This window comes from Telmatherina bonti (genome assembly GCF_933228915.1).
Source record: "Telmatherina bonti genome assembly, chromosome: 5".
NCBI lineage: Eukaryota > Metazoa > Chordata > Actinopteri > Atheriniformes > Telmatherinidae > Telmatherina > Telmatherina bonti.
In genome coordinates, this window is record NC_136623.1 from 27534917 (window position 1) to 27562890 (window position 27974).

General features: G+C 39.0%; 1 protein-coding gene across 1 annotated transcript in view; it reads left to right on the forward strand.

Moving 5' to 3' along the window:
• Positions 1-27974, forward strand: part of triob (trio Rho guanine nucleotide exchange factor b) — a gene marked incomplete at its 5' end in the record, with an annotated part of 102746 nt that overhangs the window by 67409 nt on the left and 7363 nt on the right. The window contains 33 exons of the mRNA XM_079240307.1: positions 936-1055; positions 1960-2058; positions 2149-2241; positions 2506-2655; positions 2775-2889; positions 3060-3175; positions 4876-4998; positions 5356-5550; positions 5961-6076; positions 6816-6882; positions 7042-7151; positions 7350-7419; positions 8061-8150; positions 8387-8479; positions 8632-8743; positions 9005-9195; positions 9288-9389; positions 10513-10652; positions 10792-10891; positions 13183-13435; positions 22843-23129; positions 23218-23388; positions 24853-24948; positions 25381-25529; positions 25682-25748; positions 25835-25938; positions 26088-26157; positions 26333-26422; positions 26529-26621; positions 26735-26785; positions 26964-27041; positions 27310-27501; positions 27631-27808. Coding sequence (XP_079096433.1) covers positions 936-1055; positions 1960-2058; positions 2149-2241; positions 2506-2655; positions 2775-2889; positions 3060-3175; positions 4876-4998; positions 5356-5550; positions 5961-6076; positions 6816-6882; positions 7042-7151; positions 7350-7419; positions 8061-8150; positions 8387-8479; positions 8632-8743; positions 9005-9195; positions 9288-9389; positions 10513-10652; positions 10792-10891; positions 13183-13435; positions 22843-23129; positions 23218-23388; positions 24853-24948; positions 25381-25529; positions 25682-25748; positions 25835-25938; positions 26088-26157; positions 26333-26422; positions 26529-26621; positions 26735-26785; positions 26964-27041; positions 27310-27501; positions 27631-27808 — 4081 coding nt within the window. The remainder of the gene's footprint in view (positions 1-935; positions 1056-1959; positions 2059-2148; positions 2242-2505; positions 2656-2774; positions 2890-3059; positions 3176-4875; positions 4999-5355; positions 5551-5960; positions 6077-6815; positions 6883-7041; positions 7152-7349; positions 7420-8060; positions 8151-8386; positions 8480-8631; positions 8744-9004; positions 9196-9287; positions 9390-10512; positions 10653-10791; positions 10892-13182; positions 13436-22842; positions 23130-23217; positions 23389-24852; positions 24949-25380; positions 25530-25681; positions 25749-25834; positions 25939-26087; positions 26158-26332; positions 26423-26528; positions 26622-26734; positions 26786-26963; positions 27042-27309; positions 27502-27630; positions 27809-27974) is intronic.

Below are 27974 nucleotides of genomic sequence, written 5' to 3' on the forward strand. Positions count from 1 at the left end.
CCTGAGACTAAAATAAAGTAGGAATCCATCAGTGAGAGTAGAAATATTAGGAGTGACCAAGTCAACAGTTTGGTGAATGGAAATAAAGAGTGTGTGAGGGAAAAAAAAGTTATGAAAATGGTTGCAATTCTCAGTGTTTCATATGATATTTTTGTTCTTCTCCTTGAATTAAAACCTGAAAGTCTGCACTTGAATAACATCTCAGTTGTTTCATTTCATATCCGATGTTGTGGCATGCAGAGCTAAAATCATAAAAAATTACTGTCCAAATATTTCTGAGCCTAAAGATGAGAAGCACAGTAGCAGTGTAATAACATGTTGGTATATATGACATAAAATGGTGTTTTGCTATTCTGGGGGGTGTTATTTGAGTGCATTATTACATATGATTCTGTTTTTACCTCATACTTGTCTGTTTTATAGGAAAGTTTAAAAGTTGCACCATTTTTACAAAAGTCTAAGATAAAAAAAAATCATGCTTGCCTGCCCTGCCTCAGCATGTTAAAAGTGTTCTGGAAACACTGAGCCTGTTGAAGTTGCTAAAAGAAAAAAAAAAGTCAGAGCCAGTGTTGTGTTGCATCATCACATTTACAGCCAAGCGTCATTTTCAGCTCTGCCCACGTCCACACAGCAGGTGTGCTTGCTGAGTCAGAGAACGAGGAAAATGCTTTGTGAGTCTCCCCCTTTGGGTAGAACTAGGCCAGCAAAGCTATGAGCAAACGTGATTTTGAATGCCTCTGGCAGCTGCTAGTGGCAGAGTGGATAAGATTACACACAGGTAGAGGTTAAAAGTTAGAGAGAAATGGAAACATAATGTTAGAGGAGTAAAATAATGGAACAGAAAATGCAGATGAACCAGTGCCTTCTTAAAATATAATGATATTATACCAGCTATGACTGAATAATAAAATAACGACATGCTGTGTGTGCTGCAGGTTCTGGGTTGGATCCGAAATGGCGAGTCCATGCTGAACGCTGGTCTGATCACAGCCAGTTCATTACAAGAAGCCGAACAGCTGCAGAAGGAACATGAACAATTTCAACATGCAATAGAGGTAAAAAATAAATCAAGTTTGTCTTTTTTTTCTTTTTCTTTTCCTCTTTGTAACCAGACCAGAGGAATCCAGAGGCTGTAAATTTGTTTTTACAGAATTTATTTTCCCATACAAGTACAAGAATTTCACCTTTCATGAGGTTCAGTTTGATGAATGTGTTAGTATTCTTCTACGATACTTTTAGGCCGTCATTCTTCAACACTCTCAATTTGTAGAATATGTTCTTATATGTCTCTGCCTCCTTTTTTCACCACAAGTCGCACATGAAATGGAATTATGAATAACAAGCCCCCCCACTTCCCCTCCCCCCTTCACCTTTCGTCTTTATTTCCTCCTTCTTCTCTGGCACTGATTGTGCAGGGTGCATTTCTTTGAACCCATCTGAGACAGGTTCATTTTAATGCAGGCCCGTGCCTGACCTACTTCTTCACATATTCTCAGCTGAAGCCTGTGATTATGAGGAATGCTCAATGACACTAGAATTAACACACAACCTCTGAATTCCTGACACCTTCAGTTCTATTGAAATATCTGCTTTGGTTGTATCCTGTGCTAAATATATTTTCGGAATAGTATTATAGAAAACAGTGAGCGTGAGTGTGGTTGTTCGTCTCTCTGTGTGTGGCCCTGCGATGGACTGGCGAGCTGTCCAGGGTGTACCCTGCCTGTCGCCCAAAGCTGGCTGGGATAGGCTCCAGCTTCCCCGCGACCCTGAATTGGAATAAGCGGTTCGGAAAATGAATGAATGAATGTATTATAGAAAACACTCATTTTTCCTCTCCTCTTTTTTTTCCTTCCCTTGTGATAAGCCAGTTAACCTTGGCTTGTTTGCTGTGTAAGACCAACATGAAGGGAGAAAATTTAAGAAACTGTTCATTAATTTATTTCTCACCTTTCTCTCCAGAAAACTCATCAGAGTGCGCTTCAGGTACAGCAGAAGGCTGAGGCCCTCCTGCAAGCCAACCACTACGACATGGATATGATCAGAGACTGTGCAGAAAAGGTGTTTGTTTAGTTTTTCTCATCTATGTGTAAAATATGAAGGTTTTATAAGCTGAGAGTAGAAACTTAATGGGTCCTGTTTGACTTAAAGGTGGCGGACCATTGGCAGCAGCTGATGCTGAAGATGGAGGACAGACTAAAACTGGTTAATGCTTCTGTGGCATTCTACAAAACCTCTGAACAGGTAATTTGGTCTGTATGTATGACAATAATTGTACCACACATGCCAATTCCTCTCACAGAAGATGTAAACCATCATTGAAGAAGATGGCTCAACAAAAAAAAAAAAAAAAAAAACCATCAAACAAACCTGAAAAATTATATTTCTGCTGAATAGATACATTAAAGGCAGAGTGTCACATTCAGCTCAAGTAACTGCAATCAGGGGGTTCAGTACTAATTGGAGCAGACCTGGAGGCAATCATGAGCCTTTCTATGTGTGTCTCAGGTGTGCAGTGTGTTGGAGAGCCTTGAGCAGGAGTACAAGAGAGAAGAAGACTGGTGCGGTGGTGCGGATAAACTGGGCCCAAACAGCGAGTCAGACCATGTCACGCCCATGATCAGTAAACATCTGGAGCAGAAAGAGGCCTTCTTAAAGGTGAGATGTGTCACTTGAAATGAGAACACTTCAGAGTTAGCCTTCAGCATCATCCTGCTCAGAAAGGCATTTATCTCAACCCTTAAAATAACGTTTTTCTCCTTTCTGGACAATTACAGGCTTGCACCTTAGCCAGACGTAACGCTGATGTCTTCTTGAAGTACCTGCACAGAAACAGTGTCAACATGCCTGGCATGTTGTCGCATGTGAAAGCTCCGGAGACCCAGGTCAAGAGTGAGTAAACAACTGAGCTACCTATTCACCTCTATGTCTGATCAATACAAAAATAATGAGTTTGCAATAATTCTCAGTGTATTAGTTATTAGCCTATAGATGAAGCAGATGTTGCAGATGTGCAATAATAAATATGTTGAATAAACAAGTTTGGGTTTTTTTTATGTCAGATATCTTAAATGAGTTGCTGCAGAGGGAGAACAGAGTCCTCCATTTCTGGACCATGAGGAAGCGGAGGCTGGACCAGTGCCAGCAATATGTGGTGTTTGAAAGAAGTGCCAAACAGGTGTGTCATTGTGTCTGTGTGTTTGTGTTTTTTCTTCAAACTGTAGTTAAAAAAAACAAAAAAAAAACTAACTTGGCCGTAGCTACCACAGCGGGGGGTTGTATTCATCATGTGCACAAGGGTTGGAAATAAACGTCCTCCCTGTCTGATGATAGGCTTTTGTATGGAGTTCATCTGGATGTTGTTTCCTTTGTTAATAAGCTGCAGCCTTTGTATTTTTTTTTTTGTCTTTTCTCTTAAAATAAAACATATAATCAGTGTTTCTGATAATGACTAGGCTCAAAAATCCAGGAAGTGATGTAACCAGGCAGATATTAGCAAAAAATGTCTGAAAGATGCCTAGCTTTTAAAAGGCCTACTAAATGTATTACAACACATTTAAAAATGATCCCTAGTCATTTTCCGCTTCAGCCAATGATGAACATGTCAACCACAACATGATTTGAAATGTTTCCCAAAAATGTTATGAAGAATAAGAGATCTGAGTCACAAGAGCACTCAGTACTTTTCAGTCAAACAAGTCTCATATCAGTATTTCTTCAAATATTCAGCTCTAAGAGTTTGTTTATGGATAATTCCAAGTTTGCAGAAAAACTGATTTTTGACTACAGGAAGGAATAAAACACCAAACACGGCAGTGAACCTCTGTGTAACCCCGTATCTTATAACCCAGTTTGCATACATTTTGTGGATCCACTCAGCTCATCTGTCTGTGTGTTAATTCCTCCCATCAGGCATGTCAGCAGAAAAGCTAATGCTAAGGTTCAGCTCAGCCAATAATTCAGTCATGTTTGTGAAAGTGTGTAAATTTACCTTTAATTCTCTTTAAAATGTTAGACTAAAGTGGCACACATCACAGGTGCCAAATAAGTACTGAAGCACCATGCTCTGACAGTAGGTCTTCCAACAGACCATTTCTCTCCCCCAGGAGTTAAACTTGAGCCATCCTTCAGGATATTTCATGACCTATTTCCAGGTGACCACCTGGAGGACGGAGGAATGAAAAGACAAGGAGGCTGAAATAAGAAAAGTCAGATGAGCCTTGGGAGTATGCTTTGTGAAATGCAACACTCATGGCGCCCTCTAGTGGAGCTAGGATAGCACAACACCTGCAGAGATCACTTTGTTGGCCAATAAACTCAGATGACATCATATTGGTTTTATAGAACATGGCTATTCTAAGGCTTTCCAGGTTTTATCCCGAGGGTCTAAATGTTTTTTGGTCTCACAGTTTGAGTGGACCAGTTCTGCCATAACAAGTTAGGGCAGTATCACTTCCCGGCCCAGTTTTAAAGTGGACAGAAAGTAAGACATAATAATAATGGAGGATTGAAAGGTATTAAGAAAATTGTGATAAATTGACTCTTAATGGTACGCATAAGATATTTTTAATAAATATGTAATTCTAGTATTATACTTTTTTGTAACGGTTATATTTATTGTTGTTATTACATTATGTGTTTAATTGTTCTGAAGGTGAAATGCAGATACAAGAAGATAAAGTTAGACAAATGTTCAATGGGAATAGATGAAGTTGGTTAATCTCAGTTTGATTTCATATGTGGGCTCAACTTAAATTTATAAAAACTGAAAGAGTTTTGTTTGTCCTCAGATTTGGATTGGTAATAAAAACTGACAACTGGTGCAGCAGAAAATCCAACAGTCTCCATGTAATAACTTGTAATCTGTTGTTTCGTCAGGCTCTGGAGTGGATCCATGACACTGGAGAGTTTTACCTGTCCACTCACACATCCACTGGGTCAAGCATTCACCACACACAGGAGCTGCTGAAAGAGCATGAAGACTTTCAGATCACAGCTAAGGTATGTTTTTTATATGATTTATGCTTTTTCATCAATTTAAGAAATTTAAAATGTAAAAAAGGTGAAGAGATAGAGTTCATGTATGTGGACTTTTTGCCAGTTGTTCTGCTTCATGCCCTGTTCACACAGTCCTCCGCTCTGCTGTGAGGCCCATTTCTAGGGCAGTTTATTGTTGTCTTTCCTCTTTGCTGTGTCACTGTTATTGTGTTTTAGTGAGCGTGCTTTTGTGTTCGTCAACCAACACATGATTCCTATCTCTTTCTTTCTCTCATTACCTTTTCTGTGTCGGTGCTGCCTCTCTGCGGCCTTTGCACTTCACTCCATGCCCCCCTCTCTTCAATGTCTCTCTATTGACAGCAAACCAAAGAGCGGGTGAAGCTGTTGATCCAGCTGGCAGATGGGTTTTGTGACAAGGGCCACGCCCATGCCCTGGAAATAAAGAAATGGGTGTCCTCAGTGGACAAGCGATACAGGGACTTCTCTCTCCGCATGGACAAATACCGAACCTGCTTGGAGACGGCACTTGGCATTTCTTCAGATTCAAACAAGGCTGTGAGTGCACGTTTGATTAACTGAATATGGATGCTATGTTTATAATCATAGAGTTAATTTTGAACCATACCAAGTCTTATACAAACATTTTTACATCTGCAACTAATTGGATAGATAAATATGTGATTACACATACTTTTCATTGGGTTGGGGCTTATATGGTTTTTTATGGATTAATTTAACTTCTAGATGCTTCTGAATTGGATTTTATTATCCCATTTGTAGAAACCAGGTGGTCAAATAGATATCAGTGACTGGCAAATCTCATTTTCCATCTTTGCGTGTTCTGTTTAAACTCCATTTAATGAAGCATTGCTAATAGAAAGCAAACAAATCCCATACTACTGCACTGAACAGTGAATGGCCACTGTGCCTGTTAATCACCACATAAATGCCTTCTTTGTTTTTAGAGCAAAGAGTTACAACTGGATATCATCCCAGCCAGTGCTCCAGGGTCAGAGGTCAAGTTAAGAGATGCTGCCCATGAACTCAATGAGGAAAAAAGGAAATCGGCACGAAGGAAAGAGTAAGAGACAGAGACATTTTAGTCTTTTCCTGATCACACCAAAGATTTCAAATCATAGTTTCCAAAAAAGAAAATGTACATTTTTCCATTAAATGCATCAATACATGTTGGATGATTAAGTTTAAAGCTGCAGCCAAGCCTCAGTCTGTTTTGCTCAGACTCTGACAAATTAACATTCTTAAGATCCAATCAGCTATGTACACATACAGTGATGGAGATTATAGTGCACGGTAACATGACCTAAAGAGCATTTAGAAGAGCATTTAGTGCTAGAATACAGTGTCTGTGGTGAGTAGTTGCTCATGGTTTATAGGTTTATGAGTGGAATTTGTACAGCAGGGAGCCCCTGAGCAGCCTGTAAATTACAGTACATACATTAACAACCCATCGGGGAGTTATAATGCATCCCACCTCCAGTATTGCCATACCATAAAAACAGGTTCCTGTAGAAAAGATGGGTAGAATACTGTGATGTAATCTTTATAAAAACAGCATGTGTGATAACTTGTGAGCATATGGCGAAAACATAAATGCTAAAAAAAAATTACTAATATTCTGTTTTAAGCTGTTAGCGTAATATTTTGTATGCAATATCAGCTAATTTGTGACTAAATTTAATACGTACAGATCTGAAACGCCTTCTGACTGAAAGGTCAGTTTTTATTATCTTAAGAGCTGTGTACCACTGATAACACAATGCTCAGTTGTACTCATTTAATTATATTCATCTTCCTTTCAGATTTATAATGGCTGAGCTGATTCAAACAGAAAAAGCCTATGTGAGAGATCTACGAGAGTGTATGGATGTAAGTATCGTAGCAGATTCTCCCCCCCATCACTCTTCAGCTCAGTGTTTTACACAATTTTAATCCTTTATCATTAAATTATAGCCACTTTTATAAATACATTGGATTAGTTACTTCTTACCGTTTACCTCTCAATATGTGATGTATGTGTTTGTGCAGACCTACCTGTGGGAAATGACCAGCGGTGTGGAGGAGATTCCTCCAGGTATTGTCAACAAGGAGCACATCATCTTTGGGAACATGCAGGACCTCTATGAGTTTCATCACAAGTAAGTAGTGCAATGATGTGCTATAATCTGCATGCTTTACCGTAGAAAATATTCCATTGTTATTATTATTAATATTATTATTATCATCATCATTATCATGATCATTATTATTATATATTTAAATGTTAAATGTTTGATAGAGGAGGTGAATGAGTTTTACACAATTTTGATTGTGTAAATCTTTCCATCTCTGAACAGTATCTTCCTAAAGGAGTTGGAGAAGTATGAGCAGCTTCCAGAAGATGTCGGCCATTGTTTTGTCACCTGGGTAAGATATATACTTAATCTCATGAGATTGTTTTAGCTTTTCCCTACTTTTGTGCTTACATTTTCCTACTTTTGTGCTTACATTTTCCTGTCCCAGTTCTCTTTTGATTTGTTTTCTCTTGTAATATATATCTTCATGTGTTATATTAGAACCAAATGAGTTTGTTTTCCTGAACAAAAGTACTGGAAAAGTATTTAATCTCACAGCCTGATCAAACAGGCACCCCGCAACACATATATTATCAAATATACAGAGTCACCAACAGTCACCAAATCATACAAGTATAACTCAAGATATATGGACATTTCTTCTCCATTTTCTTGGATTTTAGGATGATGAATTCTCCACAGAGGAATGGTTGTTTTCAAATAAGCTATAGTGACCCGACCAATGATGAGGAGTGCTTGGATTGGCCACACATTAACAAAAGACATTTAGCAGACACAAACACGCTCTCATTTGAAACAACTTATATCACAAAAAAGATGTTCTCTGACAACAGAAAATCAGTATGCACATTAAGTTTAATATTCAGATGGCTTAAGGAGTAATGCATATTTTTTTCTGGTGTTGGTGTTGATCATTTGACTTTTTTATATTTTGTGAGCAACATTTTTTTTTTTTTTTATTTTCCTGCTAAGGCTGATAAGTTTCAGATGTATGTGAACTACTGTAAGAACAAGCCAGACTCTACTCAGCTCATCCTGGAACATGCTGGACCCTACTTTGATGTAAGTGGTTGAAATCTATATTTTAAAAAAGCTCTTTTTTTAACACACAAATCCCAGTTTTGCCTGAACACATATCCAGAAACTACACAGAGAGGTGTTTTATGTAATATGATGTTCAGTTCCTTAAAAACAAACATATTTTTAACTCCCGCTGTTTTGTCAGCATGACACATGAATAGAAACAAAGAAAACATTGTCCTGCATAACACGTTTGGCTTTCCTTTTGTGATTAACAGGAAATCCAGCAAAGGCATCGTCTCGCCAACTCCATTTCCTCTTACTTGATCAAGCCAGTCCAGAGAATCACAAAGTACCAGCTGCTTCTCAAGGTAGAGCATGCCTTAAACGTGGCTAAAAGAAAGCAGAATTTCTCTGGCTCTGATCATATAGTAGAAACTTAACCCTTTATTGAGTTCCTTTTTGTGTTAACATCTTTATCTTAATGTCACCATATTTATGTGTTTCCTTGTTTCCGTTGTAGGAGTTGTTGACATGCTGTGAGGAGGGAAAAGGTGAGATCAAGGATGGTCTTGAAGTGATGCTCAGTGTCCCCAAGAAAGCCAATGATGCCATGCACCTGTCAATGCTGGATGGTGCGTAAACACACCTTTAATTTGGTTGTAGGACTTCAGTTTATATTTTTTTATGCACAATCACTCACTATTGTCTGACATTTAAAGTGACTCAGTGTTTAGTTTTTTTTTCCTGCAATGGAAAAATGTTTAATCACTGAGCCGTGAATCAGAATTGACGACGTTCAGCTTGCCTTTGTTTGTCATCCATTAATGTACTTATGTACAAACATGCCAACATCATAAATTTGCTTTCTCACTCTTCCTGCTTAACCACCTCAGGGTTTGATGGAAACATTGACTCACAAGGAGAGCTGATACTCCAGGAGTCCTTCCAGGTATGGGATCCCAAGACTTTGATTCGTAAGGGTCGCGACAGACACCTCTTCCTCTTTGAAATGTCCCTCGTCTTCAGCAAGGAAGTAAAAGACTCCAATGGGCGAAGCAAATACCTCTACAAGAGCAAGCTCTTTGTACGTAGCTTACTGGTTTTTTTTAGTTTGTATTCCTTTAATCCAGATATCTGTGTCATGTAAATTTGCGGACATGTTTGTCATCACATTAGACCTCAGAGCTTGGGGTGACAGAACACGTGGAGGGAGATCCTTGCAAGTTTGCCCTCTGGGTGGGCAGGACCCCGACCTCAGACAACAAGATTGTCCTAAAGGTATCACTATTCATATTCACATTTCTAGCTTTTCCCATAAACATGGACATTAATGATTCATTTAGAGTTGAGATTAAAAATGCTGTTTGATCCTTCATCTGGAGTTTCTTCATATCTGCGTCTCACCCCCAGTAAATCCTGCAAGTTAAGAAAGTTCACTGCCTTAAGGGGGGTGGAAGGTCACTTGTTGCTACTTATCATGCAGAGATATTTGCATAGCAATCGATAGATCATAACACCAACTCACTGGCCGCTTGGTAGCTCTCACACAATGAGTCAGAAGAAATGTTTTATGGATGGTGTGTGTAGATGCATGTACTTGCAGTAAGGGTTCTTGTTTTTGTGTAACAACCTTGCTTGTGGGTTTTAACATATGGCTTCAAAACCTAAAGTTTCCATTTGATCAGGGAATGAAATGCAAACAAAGAAAAGTGGGTAGAGTGATGAACAGCCCTGCCAGCTACTTCAAATATACCTATTATTCTTGCTGTCAAAGGTGTGAATATTTAACCCTGTTAACCTAATAACGACCATACAACTCAGAGACTGTTGCAGTGCTACTATAGATGCTAGGAAGTGTAACAAGCAGGACAGAAAGAACAAAATCCTAATGCATGTGTTATCACTTATGTGTACTGTTCAGCTTTCTGTTTTGTTATATAATTTTCACACACAATCTTAGACTATTTCTTATATAACTCAGCTCACAGTAACCTTAGTGAGCTTATGAGTGAAATAGAATAAGACTTAAATGTGAGCAGAGAAGCACATTAAATATCCTGTCTATGTGTGGAGCATTGAGCGTGGCTTAGAACACGCTGTTGTCATCACGTCACATTGTGTCTGAAAATGGATGTGTGAGTCAAGAGAAAGATTAGAGGGATCAAACAGTCATGTGGGATCAGACAGCACTATAATCACTAAAACGGACCTCATGCTGTGCCCTGTACACTGCGTCATGAGTCAAAAAGTTATTCATTAAAACCAGGTGAAAATCATTATTTTTCTGTGCTGTTCATGCTGATGTTCTGCATCACTGTGAGAAAGGAGAGAAAGGTCTGAAATGATGACACGAAAACCGTACAAGTTGGTTTGTCTGACTCAGTCGTGCGTTTTGTTGTAGGCTTCAAGCATAGAGAACAAGCAGGACTGGATCAAACACATCAGAGAGGTCATCCAGGAGCGAACTGTCCACTTGCGTGGAGCTCTGAAGGAGCCCATCCATATCCCTAAAGCTACTACAACTAAACACAAAGGCAGACGGTAAGCACAAAGTGTACCTAATGTAAATTCTGTTCTAAATATTTCAATAACAACAAAATAATATAGAAGCAGAAGACACTTTAAATTGTATTTTTTTAGCAGAGGTTATAATATGAATAATGATAACTTCTGCCTAAAGGGATGGGGAGGAGCTGGACAGCCAGGGAGATGCCAGCAGCCAACCGGACACTATCTCTATCGCTTCACGCACATCCCAGAACACTCTGGACAGTGACAAGGTCGGCACACACACAGGCATTCTTTGTCCTCAATATGCAGGCAGCATTGTAGTGATTCACAAACTGACCTATCAAGCAGTGTTTAATCCTTTTTTATCTTTAATCAATTAATCAGTTATTGGTCTGTCATTGGCTCAAATAATGCCATCACACACAATCTTCAGTTGCTCCAGGCTGCTTGAAATCAACCAGCTGTCCTGAAGTCATTTCCTGTGAAAATATTCGATAGTGTTTGAAGGAAAAAACGGTCCATCTGACAGAGCTATACAGTGCGTGCATTAGTTTGTGTCTGCGTGTGTGCATGTGTGTGTGTAAGAGAGAGAAAATCTTAGCTTTGCAACAAGGATGTTGGGCTACTGTTATATCTGGTAATAGCACCCCAGAAGGATATCCTCCTACACTCAGTATGACCAATTGTAAAGCTAGAACACAGATTTAAAAAAAAAAAAAAACAACTCTCAAACCCTTCATGCTATTTTAATTAGAAAACAGCAGAAGATGCATACACAAGATTTTTATTTTCACACCTAAATTGGACTATTCCCAGCTCAGCTTCAAGGGCTTGCACCATTATTAGGAACATAAGAAATTTAGCTCTACTGTGTAGCTGTTTCATGTGCGATTAGATTGAAATCTAAAGGAGAGGAGGTGAGCTGAGCTTGTGTGTGCTTGTGCATCTGTCTACTTAAGTCCAAACCATTGCTGAGGCTGATTAATTAAGAATTGTCCCCTCAGTTTAGAAGATGCTCGCATGCATAAAGATGCAAAACACATCGTAACACGTGCACATTAAAATGTGCATCTCATTCTCACTTTTTCAATGCATCTCTCTGTCCCTCTGTCTGTGTGAGGACTCACATGAGCCATTTCATTCAAGAGGCAGCAACAGTGGTGCATTTGTGTTTAAGATGCATGTGTGTGTGAATGTTTGTGTGTGTGTGGTCCTGTTCCGGTGTGCTAAATTGACTGACTTGTGTGTCAGTGGCTTTAGCCTCCCACACTCTCTCCACAGAAGATGCTCATCTCTAAACCAGACAAGAGAGCACAGCTTTAACTCATCACAGATATCGATGTCACTCTTTGCTGCAAAATTTGGGCAATCAGTGCTTTTTCTCTCCTCCCATTTGCTCGTGTTTGTGTTTTGTTGTTGTTGTTGTTGTTTCTTGAGAAATTGGACATTTTGGAAACTACTGTTAGAAGAAGGATGGACTAACTGCTCTGCCACAGGGAAGACACAAAAGGGAATCTTTAAACTGTGGAGGAACGTTGCTGGTTTTTCTGGTGGACAAGTTTCCTACAAGCTTTTGGAAACTCTTCAGGATATGAAATTTAATTGAATTTCGTTCAACAGCGTTGCTCTTTGAAAAATGAGTGTAATTATTGTCCAGATAATAGATGGTCATCTGTTAAATATCCACTTACTGTGATTTCGGACGGCTTAAGTGATCTGTTTAAAAAGGAAAATTAGACAGTTTTGTATAGTTTTCTTTCTGTTTGGAGCATCTTTCACAATGAGGGAGTGGAAGGCAATGGAGAAACTTGAGGAGAGGATCTCAAATCCTGTTTCTCAGCTCCTCAGTTCTCTGGCTTTACCACACTACCAAAGGGTATGTTGCAACTTATGGGCTTTTGAGATGGTGAAGCTGTATGTTTTTATCAGCCTTTAATTTGTTGCTTATAGATGATAATTTTTCTTTCCAACTATGAAGATTTTACTCTGCCTGTGCTGCACTTTCAGCAAGCTGCTGCATTTTCAGTTGCATGTTGAACACAAGCTCCTAGTGAGACGTATGACTAATTTCACCTTGTTCCTCCTCCATCTCATTCTGCTCTTCTTTTCTCAAATGTTCAGGCGATAAAGAGTCAGATCGTCACTGTGACGTTTTGTGCTAAAATAAGACGCAGCCATAACTGCATAATAAGTCTCGTTTTAAAATGCTGCATGAGTAATTTTATTGTAAGCAAAAGCAAAATGTGTTGAAAAAATAGTTTTTTTGTTTTCTATTATTCCTTTAAGTATTATCAGAGGAAATTCCACTGCAGGATCATGACTATTAGCATCAGTTTATATGTCATGCTGCTTGACTTTAAAATATTGGATAATATTTAGAAACCTAGACCATGTCAGAATTTCAGGTATATGTTGTATAATGGACCTCACTGCTGTATCCTACAGACTTCATCTATGAACAGTAGCTTTTAGAGTTTAGTCTTTTGTTTAGCACCTTAAGATGACTTTGTTCTGCCTCCAACTCTGTTAATGAGTGAGATTTTTACTGCTTGCTTTGCAGCTCTCCGGTGGCTGTGAGCTAACTGTGGTCATCCATGACTTCGTGGCCAGTAATGGTGGCAGCAATGGAGAGCTGACAGTCCGCAGAGGTCAGACTGTGGAGGTTCTGGAGCGACTCCATGACAAGCCAGACTGGTGTTTGGTCCGGACCACAGACCGATCCCCTGCCCAGGAGGGCATCGTACCCTGCTCCATGCTCTGTATTGCTCACTCCCGATCCTCCATGGAGATGGAAGGGCTCTTCAACCACAAAGGTAGGAGCCCAATATTTCCTTTGGCTTTTTTCTTATAAACACATCAGGAACACATAAAATATTTACACACTTACTAAACAGCAACTTATCACAGTTATATACATATAAAACATATGGCAGAAAAAGCCAGGAGGATGCATTTGTTGTTTGTAAATGTATGACTGATGACCTGCAGAACCTTCCCTACTCATTAAACAGCTGCTTAGATAAACACATAATATGTATTTCTAACTGTTGCTATGCAACCATGAAGGCATCACACTGCTCTCTTTTAATTATCTTTAAAACATTTGCCGCCGAAACTTTTCCACACCTTTAACGACTACACGCACTGTTGCAGCAAAATGCTAATTTTAGCTCAATCATGCAACAGCTTGCCCATCTGGTACAACCGCCATGGAAATATAAGCTGGCTTTGTAAAGGTGAACTCCTGGAGGATGTGATGTCATAACCTGCATGTGTTTTCATACCCAAAGCCTTTAATTATAAGAAAGGACGCTCCTTATTTTCTTCCCTGCACTGTTTGTGTAACTTAAGTGTTGTGTGTTATTCTCATCCTTTCTCATCCTTTTACACCCAAAGAAGAACTTGTCAACGGATTTACTTGTTCTTAATGCAGCATACGTTTAAGACTTTATCATTAACTTATGAAACAAATCACAAGGAACACATCCAGCTGAAAAATATAATATTCTTGTTGAATTATTCATTGTATTAGCATCAGTTGGTCTCACAGGATTAGGTATAATTAATAACTTTATTTCTAATTACGTCAAAACATTATTTCTCATACATTGCACATCTAAAATTGTTAAGTTACTAGATAAGTTACTAGATATCAAAACCAATCTAACACACATCTTATGTAGAGGCTATAATCAGCTTCAAGAGTTTTTGACCTGAGGTGAAAATGAATATAAAATTAAGGTACTTAATTACGCAAATTAAAGTACCTCAAAATTGTATTTCAGCACTTGATGAATGGAATGTACTTAATGACTTTTCTATATTAAACTGTACAGAGCATTCCCACAACATCTCATACAGAGGTCTGGCTGCTTAACCCTTCAAGGCCCAACCAATGAAATAAAAATGGCAAGAAAGGTCACATTTTTTTAATATGATATCTTTATTTGTCCCTTTAGCAAAATTTTAAGATAAAATTAAGACATTTTTAGGGACATCTTCCATGTGTTACCCTGTACTATGTCAAAATTACCAGACAGATATATATGCAGACTTCTGTTTTCTCATATGTGTTAGCAGGCATAAGTCAAGTATCAAATTGTGTTCACCAGAATTTTAAGCAGTTTTTACCATAAAGACCAAAATATTTCAGAAAATGAGTGTGTCCTATATGTCACACTGGGCTCTACAGGGTTGATATAGTTTGTGGGTGCTGTTGAATGTGCATTAATGCACTGTGCCAACTGATCACGTTGTTGCTCTGTTGGGTGATGAGTTTTGCAGACATTTGCTCCAGTATTTTTCAGTTTTGTCAGGAAGTGTCACGATAATCATGCACCTAAATCAGTGTAACATTTTAGTAAGAGATAAGACAGATCCCTTTCTTTCCTGGGGTCCAGCTGTGGTCTTGTAGGTGTTGGTCGCTGCCGAACCTTTAGATATACAACACTGTATGCTTTAGTTGTTTGTGCTGTTAAGACAAACACATTTTGGTTTTTAAGCACCTCAAATCAACCTAAAACAGCAAACAAAGCAAGTTTGACATGTACTGCAGTTGATTGGAGTTATGTGCTGCTGTCATGTCTTGACAGAAGCTTTGCTTGTGCCTTCCTCCTATTTAATCTGGAAGAGGGGAAGAGAGTCGGTCTGCTTGTTTCTATGGAGATATAGCATACAAATATTTTGCTGGCAACCTCTTTGTAGTCAAAATGAGAGGTTTGTGTTTGTATTTAAATTGTAGTGTGCCTGGACTGCGCACACATGAACAGACTATTTTGGCATTACCTGAATGATTTTTAAAAAACAGCCTCAGGAGAAGGGAGCATTTCCCAACTACCTTTTTTACTCTTTCAACTCCACTCCTATGATTGCTCTCGTCTTGTTTCTGTCATTCCTTGATTCCCTGACTGCGCCTAACCAGTCAGCTTGTGTTGTCTGTGTGGCCAGAGGAAGTGATGAAAAGAATCCTCTCACTGCAGGGGTTATTCTAATCAAAACAGAAAAGACACTGTTGCTGAGGAGGAGGAAGCAGTGGGCAAGCATGACAAAAAAATGTCTTTGCTGCTTCGTCTGGTTTTTATTTTTCATCAACCGACCATGGAGGTCTATTAGTCCAATGATGTGACAGGGTGGCAGTTCAGGAAATCTGCCCTTTTTGCATGCTGCGTCTCACAGTAGGAATTATTGACTTACCTAAAATAAGTAGGTTACAAAGTACATGCTGGATAACTGGTTTTCTTTTCAGATTAAAGGCTGATGTGGTGAAGAAAAAGTCATTCACATTTATGTACTCACTGTATGAGTCTTTTTAGAAAGCAACTGCAAACTCCTTTTCAATAACCAACCTTTCATCTGTAGTAGACACCTGTTTTATAATCAGTATGGCTCCTTGGAATTCTCTATGACAAAGTAAATGGCTACTCTCAGCTACTCCAAATGAAATAAATGCACAAGAACTTAGTTAATGACAACATTATTTATGAAGACTGAATGAAAGCTAATTTATTTGCATCTGTCCTTAAAGGAGAAAGTGTGTCAAACAGAGACATCTTTGTGTATCTGGTCTGCACAGTTGTGCACAGCTGTTCCTAACTGCACTGTGCAAGTCATTTTTAGTCATTTTAGTAAGCATTTTGCAATTCACTTCCAGTTTGATTTCATAACCAAGTCTATTTTTGTTCCAAGCATACTACACGACTTGTATGCATCCTAATGCCTGTAAAATATGCACCCGCCCACACAAACTGAGTGGGTGCTTCTACAAAGAGTAATACGGTAGATGTGCTGCCCATTTCCAGACGTCCCTTTGGAATAGGAGAAGCACAGTGGAGGTTCGCCCAATATCCTCACAGCAGCCCACTCATGAAGGTGGGAAGGAAGCAGGAAAGGAGATACAAAGAAAAAGAGAGAAAACATCCTACTCGCTAATGCTGCTTTTGGCTTGTTTCTTTTACTTCGGGCTGGATTCTTCAGCTGTAATGTCAGCGAGCTTGTTGGGTGCAACATTATTTTTATTAACTGATATAAATCTTTTCCAAAGCAGTTTGGATCTGCACAGGATTTTGAATCATCCAGCTCTAAAACGTGTGGAAATACTGTAAGGGGAAATTTTGAATCGGAGCTCCAGAGACTTAACATTTGACCAACATGGCCCGTGGGATCGAGTCATTAGTGTCTTTAAACCCATTTTTCTCAATGGATTTAACAGGGGCAGAACACCCTGACAACTGTAAGTTCTGGCTGCTGGATCTAGGTAGGTGTCTCTGTCATGTGGAACACATGCGGAACTATATCATTTGCAGGATATGTGTAAAAAAAAAAAAAAAATTCTAATATTATTAAAATAGTTATTCAATAATATGGAGTTATGAAATTGAAATTTCTTCTGGTTCACAGAGAAAACCAATCTTTTGGGTTGGGGCTGTTTTTGTTTGTGATTTCAGCATTGCTGTTTGCTCATCATGTAGAAGCAGTTAAATAAAAAATAAAGCTTTTCTGAGTTAGTGCTGGATTTTAGATCACAACTCAGGCTAGGCTTGCAAAAATGTGGCAGATGTGCTCCCACACAACGTTTTCACATTCTAACAACAAATGCCAGTAATGAAAGAAACAACCAGACATAAATGCTGTTTGGTTTTTTTTGTGTGTGTGTGTGTGTGTTTTAAGACCTTGTTTTTGTGTGTGTGCGTCTGCTATTTTAGTCCTGAGTGGTTTACCTGGGGATTAGGTTGTGGTATTATAGTGATGAATTTGTTGATGAATGCATCATTATGTGATGACTTGTTAAATCTGCTGCAGTCTCATTTCCAAGATCATATATTTCTGTTTGTCCATTCTGTCGCCCTGGTGCTGCATAAAAAGGGCAGACGATGCTGTTACACACACCATGGACAAAGGATGGGAAACAAAATTATACATATACATACATATAATATTATTGCCAGAATGTGCAGCAGGTGGTGTCTGCTCGCAGTGTCTCCCATCCTGTCGTTGCTATCTCCCCAAATATGCTTGTTGGTGGCAAGCCCTCTCTGGCATTGTCCACATTTTTATAGATCATCATGTCAAATCCCCTGGGGGCTTTCCTACAAGCTGCACCTCCACCACTAATAACAGCTCTCCAACCACAATGACTGCTGTGCATGTGTCAGTGTGTTTTTGCATCCCTTCTTCAGGGAAGATGAGACCACACATACTTAAAAATGCTCCCCTGGCGACACCTCTGGAATCCCAGGCATGTGTCTGTGGAGCTGCACAGACTTTTGGCATCACTGCAGTTTTACAGTTACACACTCAACCACACCAAATGAACCCCCACCCCTCCGTTCTATTGTCATAAATATCCAAGGTTGAAAAACCATGAAAAATCCATTACTGAATTGTAAGTTTATTTCAGTTTCTTGCAAGTAAATTAGCAAACATGGTGATTTTATGTCTCTACATTTTAGTAATGTTGTACATTTAAACAGATTTGAAGAAACTAGCGTGCATGTTGTCACAAGTGTTATATGCTTTCCTTCTAAGAATCACAGAGTTCATAATATGGATTCCATATGAAGGCAAAGGTTTACAAAATGACTTTTTTAATTATCTCACTAACCTCAGCAGTATGACACTGATGAGTATTTTGATGAATTTACCAGGTAGCTCCCGAAACAAAAAAACATAATGTTACTACTGGAGTCACGATAATCATTTTAGTAAAGCTTAATAAGCAGTTTTAGGTAGTTATCTCATAATGATGACTAGGGGTGGGAAAATTGAATCAAAAAATCGAATAACGGGATTTTTAGCTTTACAATTTTAAAATCGATTTTTTTTTTTTTGTTAAAAAAATCAATTTCTTTTTTAAATAAATGAAAATGATCCATTGTAAAATTTTTGTCATTTGTATTGTTTATATTGATCTTTTTACTTTTCTTCTTGGGCATTATAGCAGCAGAATGATGGTCTGGCTATTGTGTCGTTTTTTCCTAATTAAAATTAGGAAAAATGACCAGCAACAAAAGGTTTTAAAAAAATATATTTTTTGTTTTTAATCTACAAAAGTCGGCAATATGAAAGAATTGTGGGAATTGCAATTTAAATCGAATCAGCACCCAAAAAATCAGAATCAAATCGAAGCAGGACAAAAGCATATCGTCACAGCTCTAATGATGACGGAAGATTCAGTGCAGATATTGACCTTAATCATCCTATGGGGATTTTGCCCTTTAAAAGCAGGTTAAGGTATTGACATCTATCCAGACGGTAAACTGGAACCGACATAAATAATATAATGCTGAAAGAAACTCAACATTCTTCATTTGTGAAATAAAAGACATTTCAACATCAGCCTTGACAGCTTCCTGTCTGCTGTTTATGAAATGATTATTTTGTCTGAAAGATGTTTATGGAATGACGTCTTTATCAAATACACAACAGTTTAGCTTTGAGCAAAAAGAAAACGTTTTTTTTTTTTTCTGTGACACATCCAATCATCAAGTCCTATCAACAAAATAGTTGATGACATAAGAGGATCAGAACTCATTTTCTGCCCTATTCACTTCCCTCTGCTGGACCAGCTGTCCTTGATGTGACTTCGTAATGATGGACGCCCTGCAGGGCAAAGGGCTAAGATCATGAGCTCTGCATCTTTATGCTTCTGTAGTTATTTCCCACTGAGGAGGAGGAATGTGTCAAGGCTGCTGACCCCATGTTTCACCCATTTACACCCTTGTTATGGCCTCCTCCTCCGTCAGAGCCTGTAGATGCTACTAATGCTTCTTATGTAACTAGTGTGTGGACATTTCAGTCATAAACTTGGTACAAGTTATGGATTTTCCAACTCTTTTAGATGTTTTCAGCCGAAGACACAGCACTTCTAACTGAAGCCTGAAGAGATTTATCCCAGCATGGTTATATGTTACCTTGTGACCTCAGTGTGTCTGCAGGAAAACAGCAGTGTGTCTGTTTTTTCTAGAAGCAATGGTCCAGACTTTTTCTTTTGCTGTTTTTGTTTAACAGCAAGGTTTGTTCTCAAGTGCCACAATCTTGTTTCTTCAGGAGCTGGAAGACTTTAAATGTAGAATAAAACAGGTTGCTGTGTTCCCAATTAATTATGAAAATGTTGTATTCAATTTAAAAGAAAGATTGGTAACCATTTAAATGCTTGCTAGCTAGCATGTTCAGCGCTGCTGCATCTTATGATGAAAACTAAAACAGCTTGTGGGAACTGATGGGATTTCAATATTTGGGGAACTAATTTATTGAGCAATTTGGGACCATCTTTATTTACAGTGCTGGACCTCCCTGCAAACAAGTTATTTTAGCACACACAGTGCCATACTTTTCCAGTTTTCTTCAATCTTAAAGGCCAAAGAGCAACATTACAGCAGATAGTTAGATTCCAGTTTTCCTTTTTGCAGTTGGGGTTATAGTGATGGGGGATGTAGTTCTTTTTAATGTTTGTTTTTATGGCGTCTAACTCTTCATATAATTAGTCTCTCTTGTATCTGAATTCAAAATTTTTATTTTTTTATTTTTCTTAAAGATCTGCTGAAGCTGATTCTTCAGATTCTTGTAGATTTATCAATCCCCCCCCCCCCCCCCCCTTTTTTTTTTTTTTTAGTTTTGTTATGCTTTTTTTAAAGTGGTAAACAGATATCCATCAATCTTTGCTCAAGATATTTTCATTCATACATTTGAAATTTTGTTTTACTTGTAATAAAAACCACAAATGTCTAAATATTTGGTAACGCAGGATGTTTCTATTTTCCACAAACAGCATAGGTGTATGTAAGTGTGTACTGTTGGTAATTCCTGTTGCCTGAAAAAGTAGCTTTACCATCAACTTTTATTTGTTTGTTTAAACTCTCCAACATTTTAGGCACTCATTAACTAAGTGTTTGGTAGCCCTTGGAGAGCAACAATTTCTATTCCGAGTCTCCAGAATTCCTGCCTTAAATAGGATCCATGAATGTTCAGTTGTGGCTCTGGTTTTTATTTGTACTACAGGAGAGATGTAACTTCACATGCCAGTTAGAGTCATTGGGGGGAGTTTTTCATTGAAACCATTTGGACAACAGGCCGTTTTAAATTAAAGAAAATATGTACTAGATGAATGGATGAAGCATCCAGCTATTACCATCATAGCTGATTGTCAACAAATGACAACAACAAGGAGCCAGGAAGTGCAGAGGAACCATAACTGTTGACTGTCATCCCTACCTAAAACCTGCATGTAATACTGAATTATCCCATTTCATATTTTTACAACGACAAAAGGAAATCATGGGGCTTCCATCACAGTTAAAGAGGAAGAAACATTGTCTGGTTGGAAGCAGTTATATCATAGCTACACTCTGGAGCCAACAAAAGGTACACTCTTTTATCAGTTTGCCCTCAAGCAAAACACCTCTTTTCCTCCTTTTAAAAATGAACCATTTGGGTGAAACGTACACAAATTCCTTCCTCCTGAGACATGGAACTGCATTGTGTTATATTTGGTTTAGAAAAATAACTGAGGATAGAAGATGCACGGTGGCGCAGTGGTTAGCACTGTGGCCTCACAGCAAGAAGGTCGCTGGTTTGATCCTTGCTGTTTCAATCCTTAGCTGGTTTGGTCAGTGGCCTTTCTGTGTGGAGTTTGCATGTTCTCCCCGTGTATGCGTGGGTTCTCTCCGGGTACTCCGGCTTCCTCCCACCATCCAAAGACATGCATGATAGGTTAATTGGTCACTCTAAATTGCCCCTAGGAGTGAGTGTGTGGTTGTTCGTCTCTCTGTGTGTGGCCCTGCGATGGACTGGCGAGCTGTCCAGGGTGTACCCTGCCTGTCGCCCAAAGCTGGCTGGGATAGGCTCCAGCTTCCCCGCGACCCTGAATTGGAATAAGCGGTTTGGAAAATGAAATGAATAGAAGATATTGTCTATACTGTTACAGCAAATTTAATCTCATAAAATTACAAATGTGCAGGTTGAATATCATAGTATCATTTCAAAAATACTTTCACTCAATGTATAACCAGAGCTCACCTGAAGTCAGATAATTAGAGCACTCTCAGAGGAGGTGGTTTTAGAGCCTTTACAGGCTGGTTTACTTGTTGTTCATTGTTTTCACTTGCTTGTGCAGTGAGAACACATGTTTTTTATAAACAGAGAGCAGTAAAAAAAAAAAAAAAAAATCCTCCAGAGGCTGAATGACTGGCACGCACGTTTGCATGCAAATGCTTTTATTCAGGCTGTGTGAAAGTGTCCTGGGAGAGAAGGCAGAATCTCCACACCTGCCATTTATTACGGTTGTTTGGCTGAGTCACACGGTCTAATCTGCAGCAGCTGCCTCTGTTTAACCCTTAAAATAGCTAAATGATGGCGATATAAAAGCTTGAGCCTCTGTATCTTAAATATAGCTGCTGCATCAACTACAGACATCTTTATATTTAATTAAGAATTAAAAAAGACATTGATGAAAATATATGAAGTGGGAGATTCAGCCACCACACATACTTATATTTCTTCCAACATGTTTACAAAAAAATGACCAAATAATGCTGAACTGTATGTATAATCTGTTGTTTGGGAAATACCATGAAGCTAAACCCTCAGGTCCATGTTGTACACTGTGCTGGAATTGAGGAAAATGACCAGACATGGAGTAACGGTTAGGATAATTTGTAGACCCAGAGAAGATTTGTCGTATCTTTCTTCGGCAGCAGTTTTGGTGATGATGAGGAAATGGAAAAACTGAAGGTTGAATTATGGAGAAAAGAGTTTAAGAAAAAGAAAGTAAGGAAGGAAAAGAGAAGGATTAAAGGAGCAGAGACAGGTGAGACAGATGGATACACCTTTGAAGTATTCAGACAAAGCTCAAAGCATCCCATTATCCTGTATTATATTTTCACCGCTCCATTTCCAGTCGGAGAAGAGATTTCCTCCTACAGATTCCCCAAGGAGTAGTCATTGCAGCGTGGAGGTGGCCATCCTACTGAACATAATGCAAATGCATAATGCTCTCTGTCATAAATTGACTTGTTTCTGTGTTCTGTCATTATAGAGAGTCAGTGGCTGATGTTTCATTTTATTATGCTGTATGCTTATGCTACATAGTAAACTACAGAAATTTGGCAGCATACTGTGATGCTAACTAACTTTTAGCAGCCTTATTAGCTGTGGACTATGATTATGCATTTTCTCTTTTCTTAAGTCGTTACTGACATCTTTCTTTTCTCCTTCTCATATTTAGACACCTTGTCTGTATCCAGTAACGACACCCTGCAGCCAGGCTCCAGCCAAACGTTGGGTCCGCACAGTTCGCCAGGCCCCAAACGTCCTGGGAACACGTTAAGGAAGTGGCTGACGAGCCCTGTGCGGCGGCTCAGCTCCGGTAAAGCGGATGGCCACGTCAAGAAGCTTGCCCACAAGCACAAGAAGAACCGTGACGGCACGAGGAAAAACATGGATACAATTCCCGGGTCACAGAAGGACTCTGACGACAGCGCCGCCACACCACAGGACGAGACTCTGGAGGAAGTAAGACTGTGGATAAACACAAAAAATCGACTCCTGATTTTGATTCCGACACACTGTTTAAAAGTCACAATTCCTATCTTCTCTGCAGCGCATGCGTAACGAAGGGCTTAGTAGCGGTACCCTATCCAAGTCATCTTCATCGGGCATGCAGAGCTGTGGCGAGGAAGAAGGAGAAGAGGGGGCCGATGCTGTCCCTCTGCCTCCCCCAATGGCCATCCAGCAGCATAGCCTACTGCAGCCTGACTCCCAGGATGACAAGGTGAGCCACAGCAAATGTAATCATCAAACTGAAAGTAATTTAGCAGTACATTAAAATGAGTTGAATACTATTGTCCTTCTGTTAATTGAGCTCCATTTGCGTTGGTTCATGATGCCTCAACAGCAAGAGCATGGTGACTCATAAATGCAGATGTTTTATGCATGAGGTATGAAGAAGGTTGCTTGTTAAGAAAATAAGATGCAGTTTGTAGCATTTTAATATGGCATAAATAAAAAGAAGTTACTTTTAAAATTCCTAATTTCTTTCAAAAATAAAATCTGCTTTCATCATAACTAAGCAGCTTGTCTATTTTTGGTTCTGCAGAGATGCCTGTTAATGATTTCCCATCAACTTAGCACTAACAGCTAGCAAAACTAAACCTTCATCTTGCACTAATAACCTGATTTTTTTTCTCTTTATTTTGTTATTGCTTGCATGTTACCTCCTTCAGCCTTATGTTGATTTTTGTTCTGCCTCTCTTTTGTCCCAGTTTCCCTATCTTTCTATGTAAAACATTTAATCATCTCCTTTTGATCCCTTCTTATTTAACCTGCTTTTCTTACTAACTAAATGTCATTCCCGTGGAATGTTTATTATTTTACTCTTGTTCAAGTGAATACTCCATTTACATGTTATGTTAGGAGAAACATATTCCATCTTTCCCTGCCATTTTGCTGCAGACTGAGCTCTGTTATATAGGCAAACTTCCTGTGCAATGGAGTATTAAACAGCAATTTTTGCTGTATCTACATTTGTTTTGTTTTTTGTGGTTGTTGTTTATTTGTTTGTATTTTGACCAATCACAGTGTGTGTGCTTAATGGGCGCACACACTCCAATCCCAAAGTTGAACCCTGACCTCAGCCCACCTCATAGCCCCTGTTTCCCTGAGACCAGCCTGTGATTGGCTCCAGTTTGGCCCTCAATTAACCGTTTTTATTAGGGAGCTTACAAGCACCAAGTCTGTTTTTTTGGACATGTGGAATATCGGGGTCCAAACACAGCAATGGTGAGCCTGATCACATTCACAGTAGTTGCTGAAATTTGCTGTTGCATGCAGAAGTAGAAGATGAGTAATTTTCTGCCATTCGAAGCAACATTTACATCTTAGAATTGTAAAGTGACCAAAAAAAAACACGTTTGGATTTTCTGCATGGTCAGTACTTAGTGACACCCCTTTTGAAATGATCTTGACTTTTAATTATGTACCCAACAAAGAGTTTTCTGTAAAAGCTTATGAGAGATCTATTATGAGATCTATCCACACATTTTTTTTAGACTTGTTTAGGTCAGAGGACAGTCAAGGTCTCAGCAAACAATGTGTTGTATTTAAATATAAACCTTTGCCTGCCCCTGGGACTCCTGCATGCATGCAACCTGTCACGTTATCCAGTTGGTTTGGAATTATATATAACTGTAAATCTTTTTCTTTCTTTCTTTTTGTACCATCTTTCGCTGTCTTTCAGTCTGCGTCTCGTCTGTCCGCTCGCCCCAGTAGTTCAGAGACACCCAGTGCTGCTGAGCTGGTCAGCGCCATCGAAGAGTTGGTGAAAAGCAAGATGGTGAGTTAAAAAGTCTTAAACAACACCCACAAGTACTTGCAAATGTGACACGCTTGTACACAAAACAATTCTGATAGATGTGCACACAAGCACTCATTTTTCTCTGGTGTTGGTGACAGAGAATGGCATCGTAGCCTACTGGTCATCTGTCTCAACTCTGACTAATGATGCCAGCTGTCTTCTGTTCCAACAAATGGGCACTGCACTCTGGCAAATGTCCCCAACACTCATTCTCACTGTCCTACAAACAGTACATGCTACATTTGCTGAACAGAAGCGTATGGTGACAGTTTTGTTTACTTGTTTTTCTTTGTTTGTTTGGTTTTTGTTTTTTGTTTTGTTTTTTTTTTTAAACCTTTTTTTTTTGTTATTCAGTTGTTAACCCCTCTATTCTCTTTTTCTCCCTCCTCCTCTTCACTACTTTGTCCCTAGTCCCTGGAGGACCGTCCCAGTTCTTTGTCAGTGGAGCAAGGTGACAGCAGCTCACCATCTCTTAATCCCTCTGATAACTCACTCCTCTCCTCCTCCTCACCCATCGATGAGGTGGACGAGCGTAAATCTGGCTTCCTCAAGAGAAGACAGTGAGTTTTATGTCCTTGTTTCTTGCGAGCTTTTTGATAAACAAAAGCTGTTTGAGTCAGTTGGCAACATTTGTCCTTTTAATGTGTGTTTGTATTGAATATTGCTGATGTTCATCCAAAGTTTAGCATTGACAGATTCTGTTTTCTCTCAGTTACATTCTTCTGGAGTTGGTTGAGACAGAGAGAGACTATGTCAGAGACCTGGGATCAGTGGTGGAGGTAAAATGAATAAAATATAGTCAAGCTGCAGGCAACGTTTGGTTGACAGCGTCTGGAGGTTTTACAGTTACCTTTCCTGCCCTCAGGGCTACATGAGCAGGATGAAAGAGGAAGGCGTTCCAGATGACATGAGAGGAAAAGATAAGATCGTCTTTGGAAACATCCATCAGATCTACGACTGGCATAAGGAGTAAGCTAAAGGCCTTCCCTGTACTTTTCTTTTAAAACTTTATCTGTTGTAGCAGTGAGGCATGCAAAACAGAAAGCAACCAAAACAGCAAGATAAGTACGTTCTGTTTTCTGGCTGGTAAAGTCATGAGTTTTTCTGTTTGTCTACAGTTTCTTCCTGGCAGAGCTTGAAAAGTGTTTGGAGGACCCCGAAAGGCTGGCTCTTTTATTTGTCAAACAGGTTAAGAATTGTTTGCTTTTTTTAATTACTTATTTATCCTCAATTTTTGTTTTTATTCATTGATTATTTGCAGGGTTTCTGTTGAATGGCAAAGCAACTAATAATTTTTAGCTGTCAAATTTATTTATGAAATTGTAAAAAGTTTCTTTATTTTGTGATTTTGTTTCTATTACAGGAGCGCAGGTTGCACATGTACATTGTGTACTGCCAGAACAAACCTAAATCTGAGCACATCGTGTCAGAGTATATCGAAACTTACTTTGAAGTAAGATTTTTAAATAATTTTATGCTTTCTGCCTCCAAGATTATCTCTATTCTAGATCTTCCTGATCATTTTTCCATCAAGATAACATGTTTCCATCTATCATTAGGACCTTAAGCAGCGATTGGGACACAGATTGCAGATCACTGACTTGCTGATCAAACCAGTCCAACGCATCATGAAATACCAGCTTTTACTGAAGGTAAATTGTTGATTTTTACTTTGTAAGCATTCAGAGACTCTTTCATATTGAACAAACAGTACTGAAGTAAGTACTGCTTCGATAACATAAATCTACATGTTTATGGTTGACAGGATCTTCTCAAAGTTTCAAAGAAGGCAGGAGTGGATACAACAGAGCTGGAGGTACAATCGAACTGTCAGCTGTATGTCATGCTGTAGTGTCCGTCACAAATGAGGTCACAAATGACCTCTATAATGAAAAGTTCTGACTTTAATTCAATGTGATTTTTTTTTTTTTTTTTTAGTTTACCTTCAACCAATCACTTTCTTTAAAGTTTTCTCCTCTTGTGTTGAACTGCAGAAAGCTGTGGAAGTGATGTGTGTGGTCCCTAAGCGCTGCAATGACATGATGAATGTTGGACGCCTTCAAGGCTTCGATGTAAGTCTTTTCCTCATATCAGAGTCATTTGCACGTCTGTAAACATGGTGCTAACATACGTCTTGCAGACATGAATATGTTTTGTGAGTCAGCAACCACAAGGTGTCAGTGTTTTCTAACTAAAGCATTAAGGCAGGTTGTTCCGCAGAGTCTACACCCTTGATGTGCTTCTGTTCCCCTTTTTTTTTCAAAATTTCCTGTAATGTTAGCTCATCCATGCTGTCCACTAATGTTTGACTCTTTTGTTCTGCTGGTTTTTGTTTCTCAGGGTAAAATTGTTGCTCAGGGCAGATTGCTCCTCCAAGACACTTTCATGGTTTCAGACCAAGATGGCGGCCTCTTGTCCAGGATGAAGGAGAGAAGAGTGTTTTTATTTGAGCAGATTGTTATATTCAGTGAGCCCCTGGATAAAAAGAAAGGTTTCTCTACTCCAGGCTACCTCTTCAAAAATAGCATCAAGGTAAGTGCTTCTCAGTAATCCCTATCTGCCTGCTGCTGCTCGTCATAGACTAACATGAATGGAATTTAAATCCACTTTCTGAGGATTTTACAAATCCTGCTCTGAATTTCTGGTCCTCAATGTCTCCAGGTGAGCTGGTTGGGCCTTGAAGAAAATACAGACGACCCCTCCAAGTTCACACTGACCTCTAGATCATCGAGTGGGAATGTAGAGAGGTACACCCTCTATTCAGCCAGCCCTGGAGTCAGTCAAGTCTGGATCCATCAGGTCAGCCAGATACTAGAGAACCAGCGCAACTTCCTCAATGGTAAGAAACTGATGGAGTTACTCCTGTTGTTGCACAATTACAAACTTGTGAACAAATATTGCTGGATTTATTCATTGTGGAAGTAAAGTTTTTTTTTTTACCTCTTTTTTTTTAATGTACAATTTTTACACAAATACAGACATAATGACATGAGGAAAATTGTTTA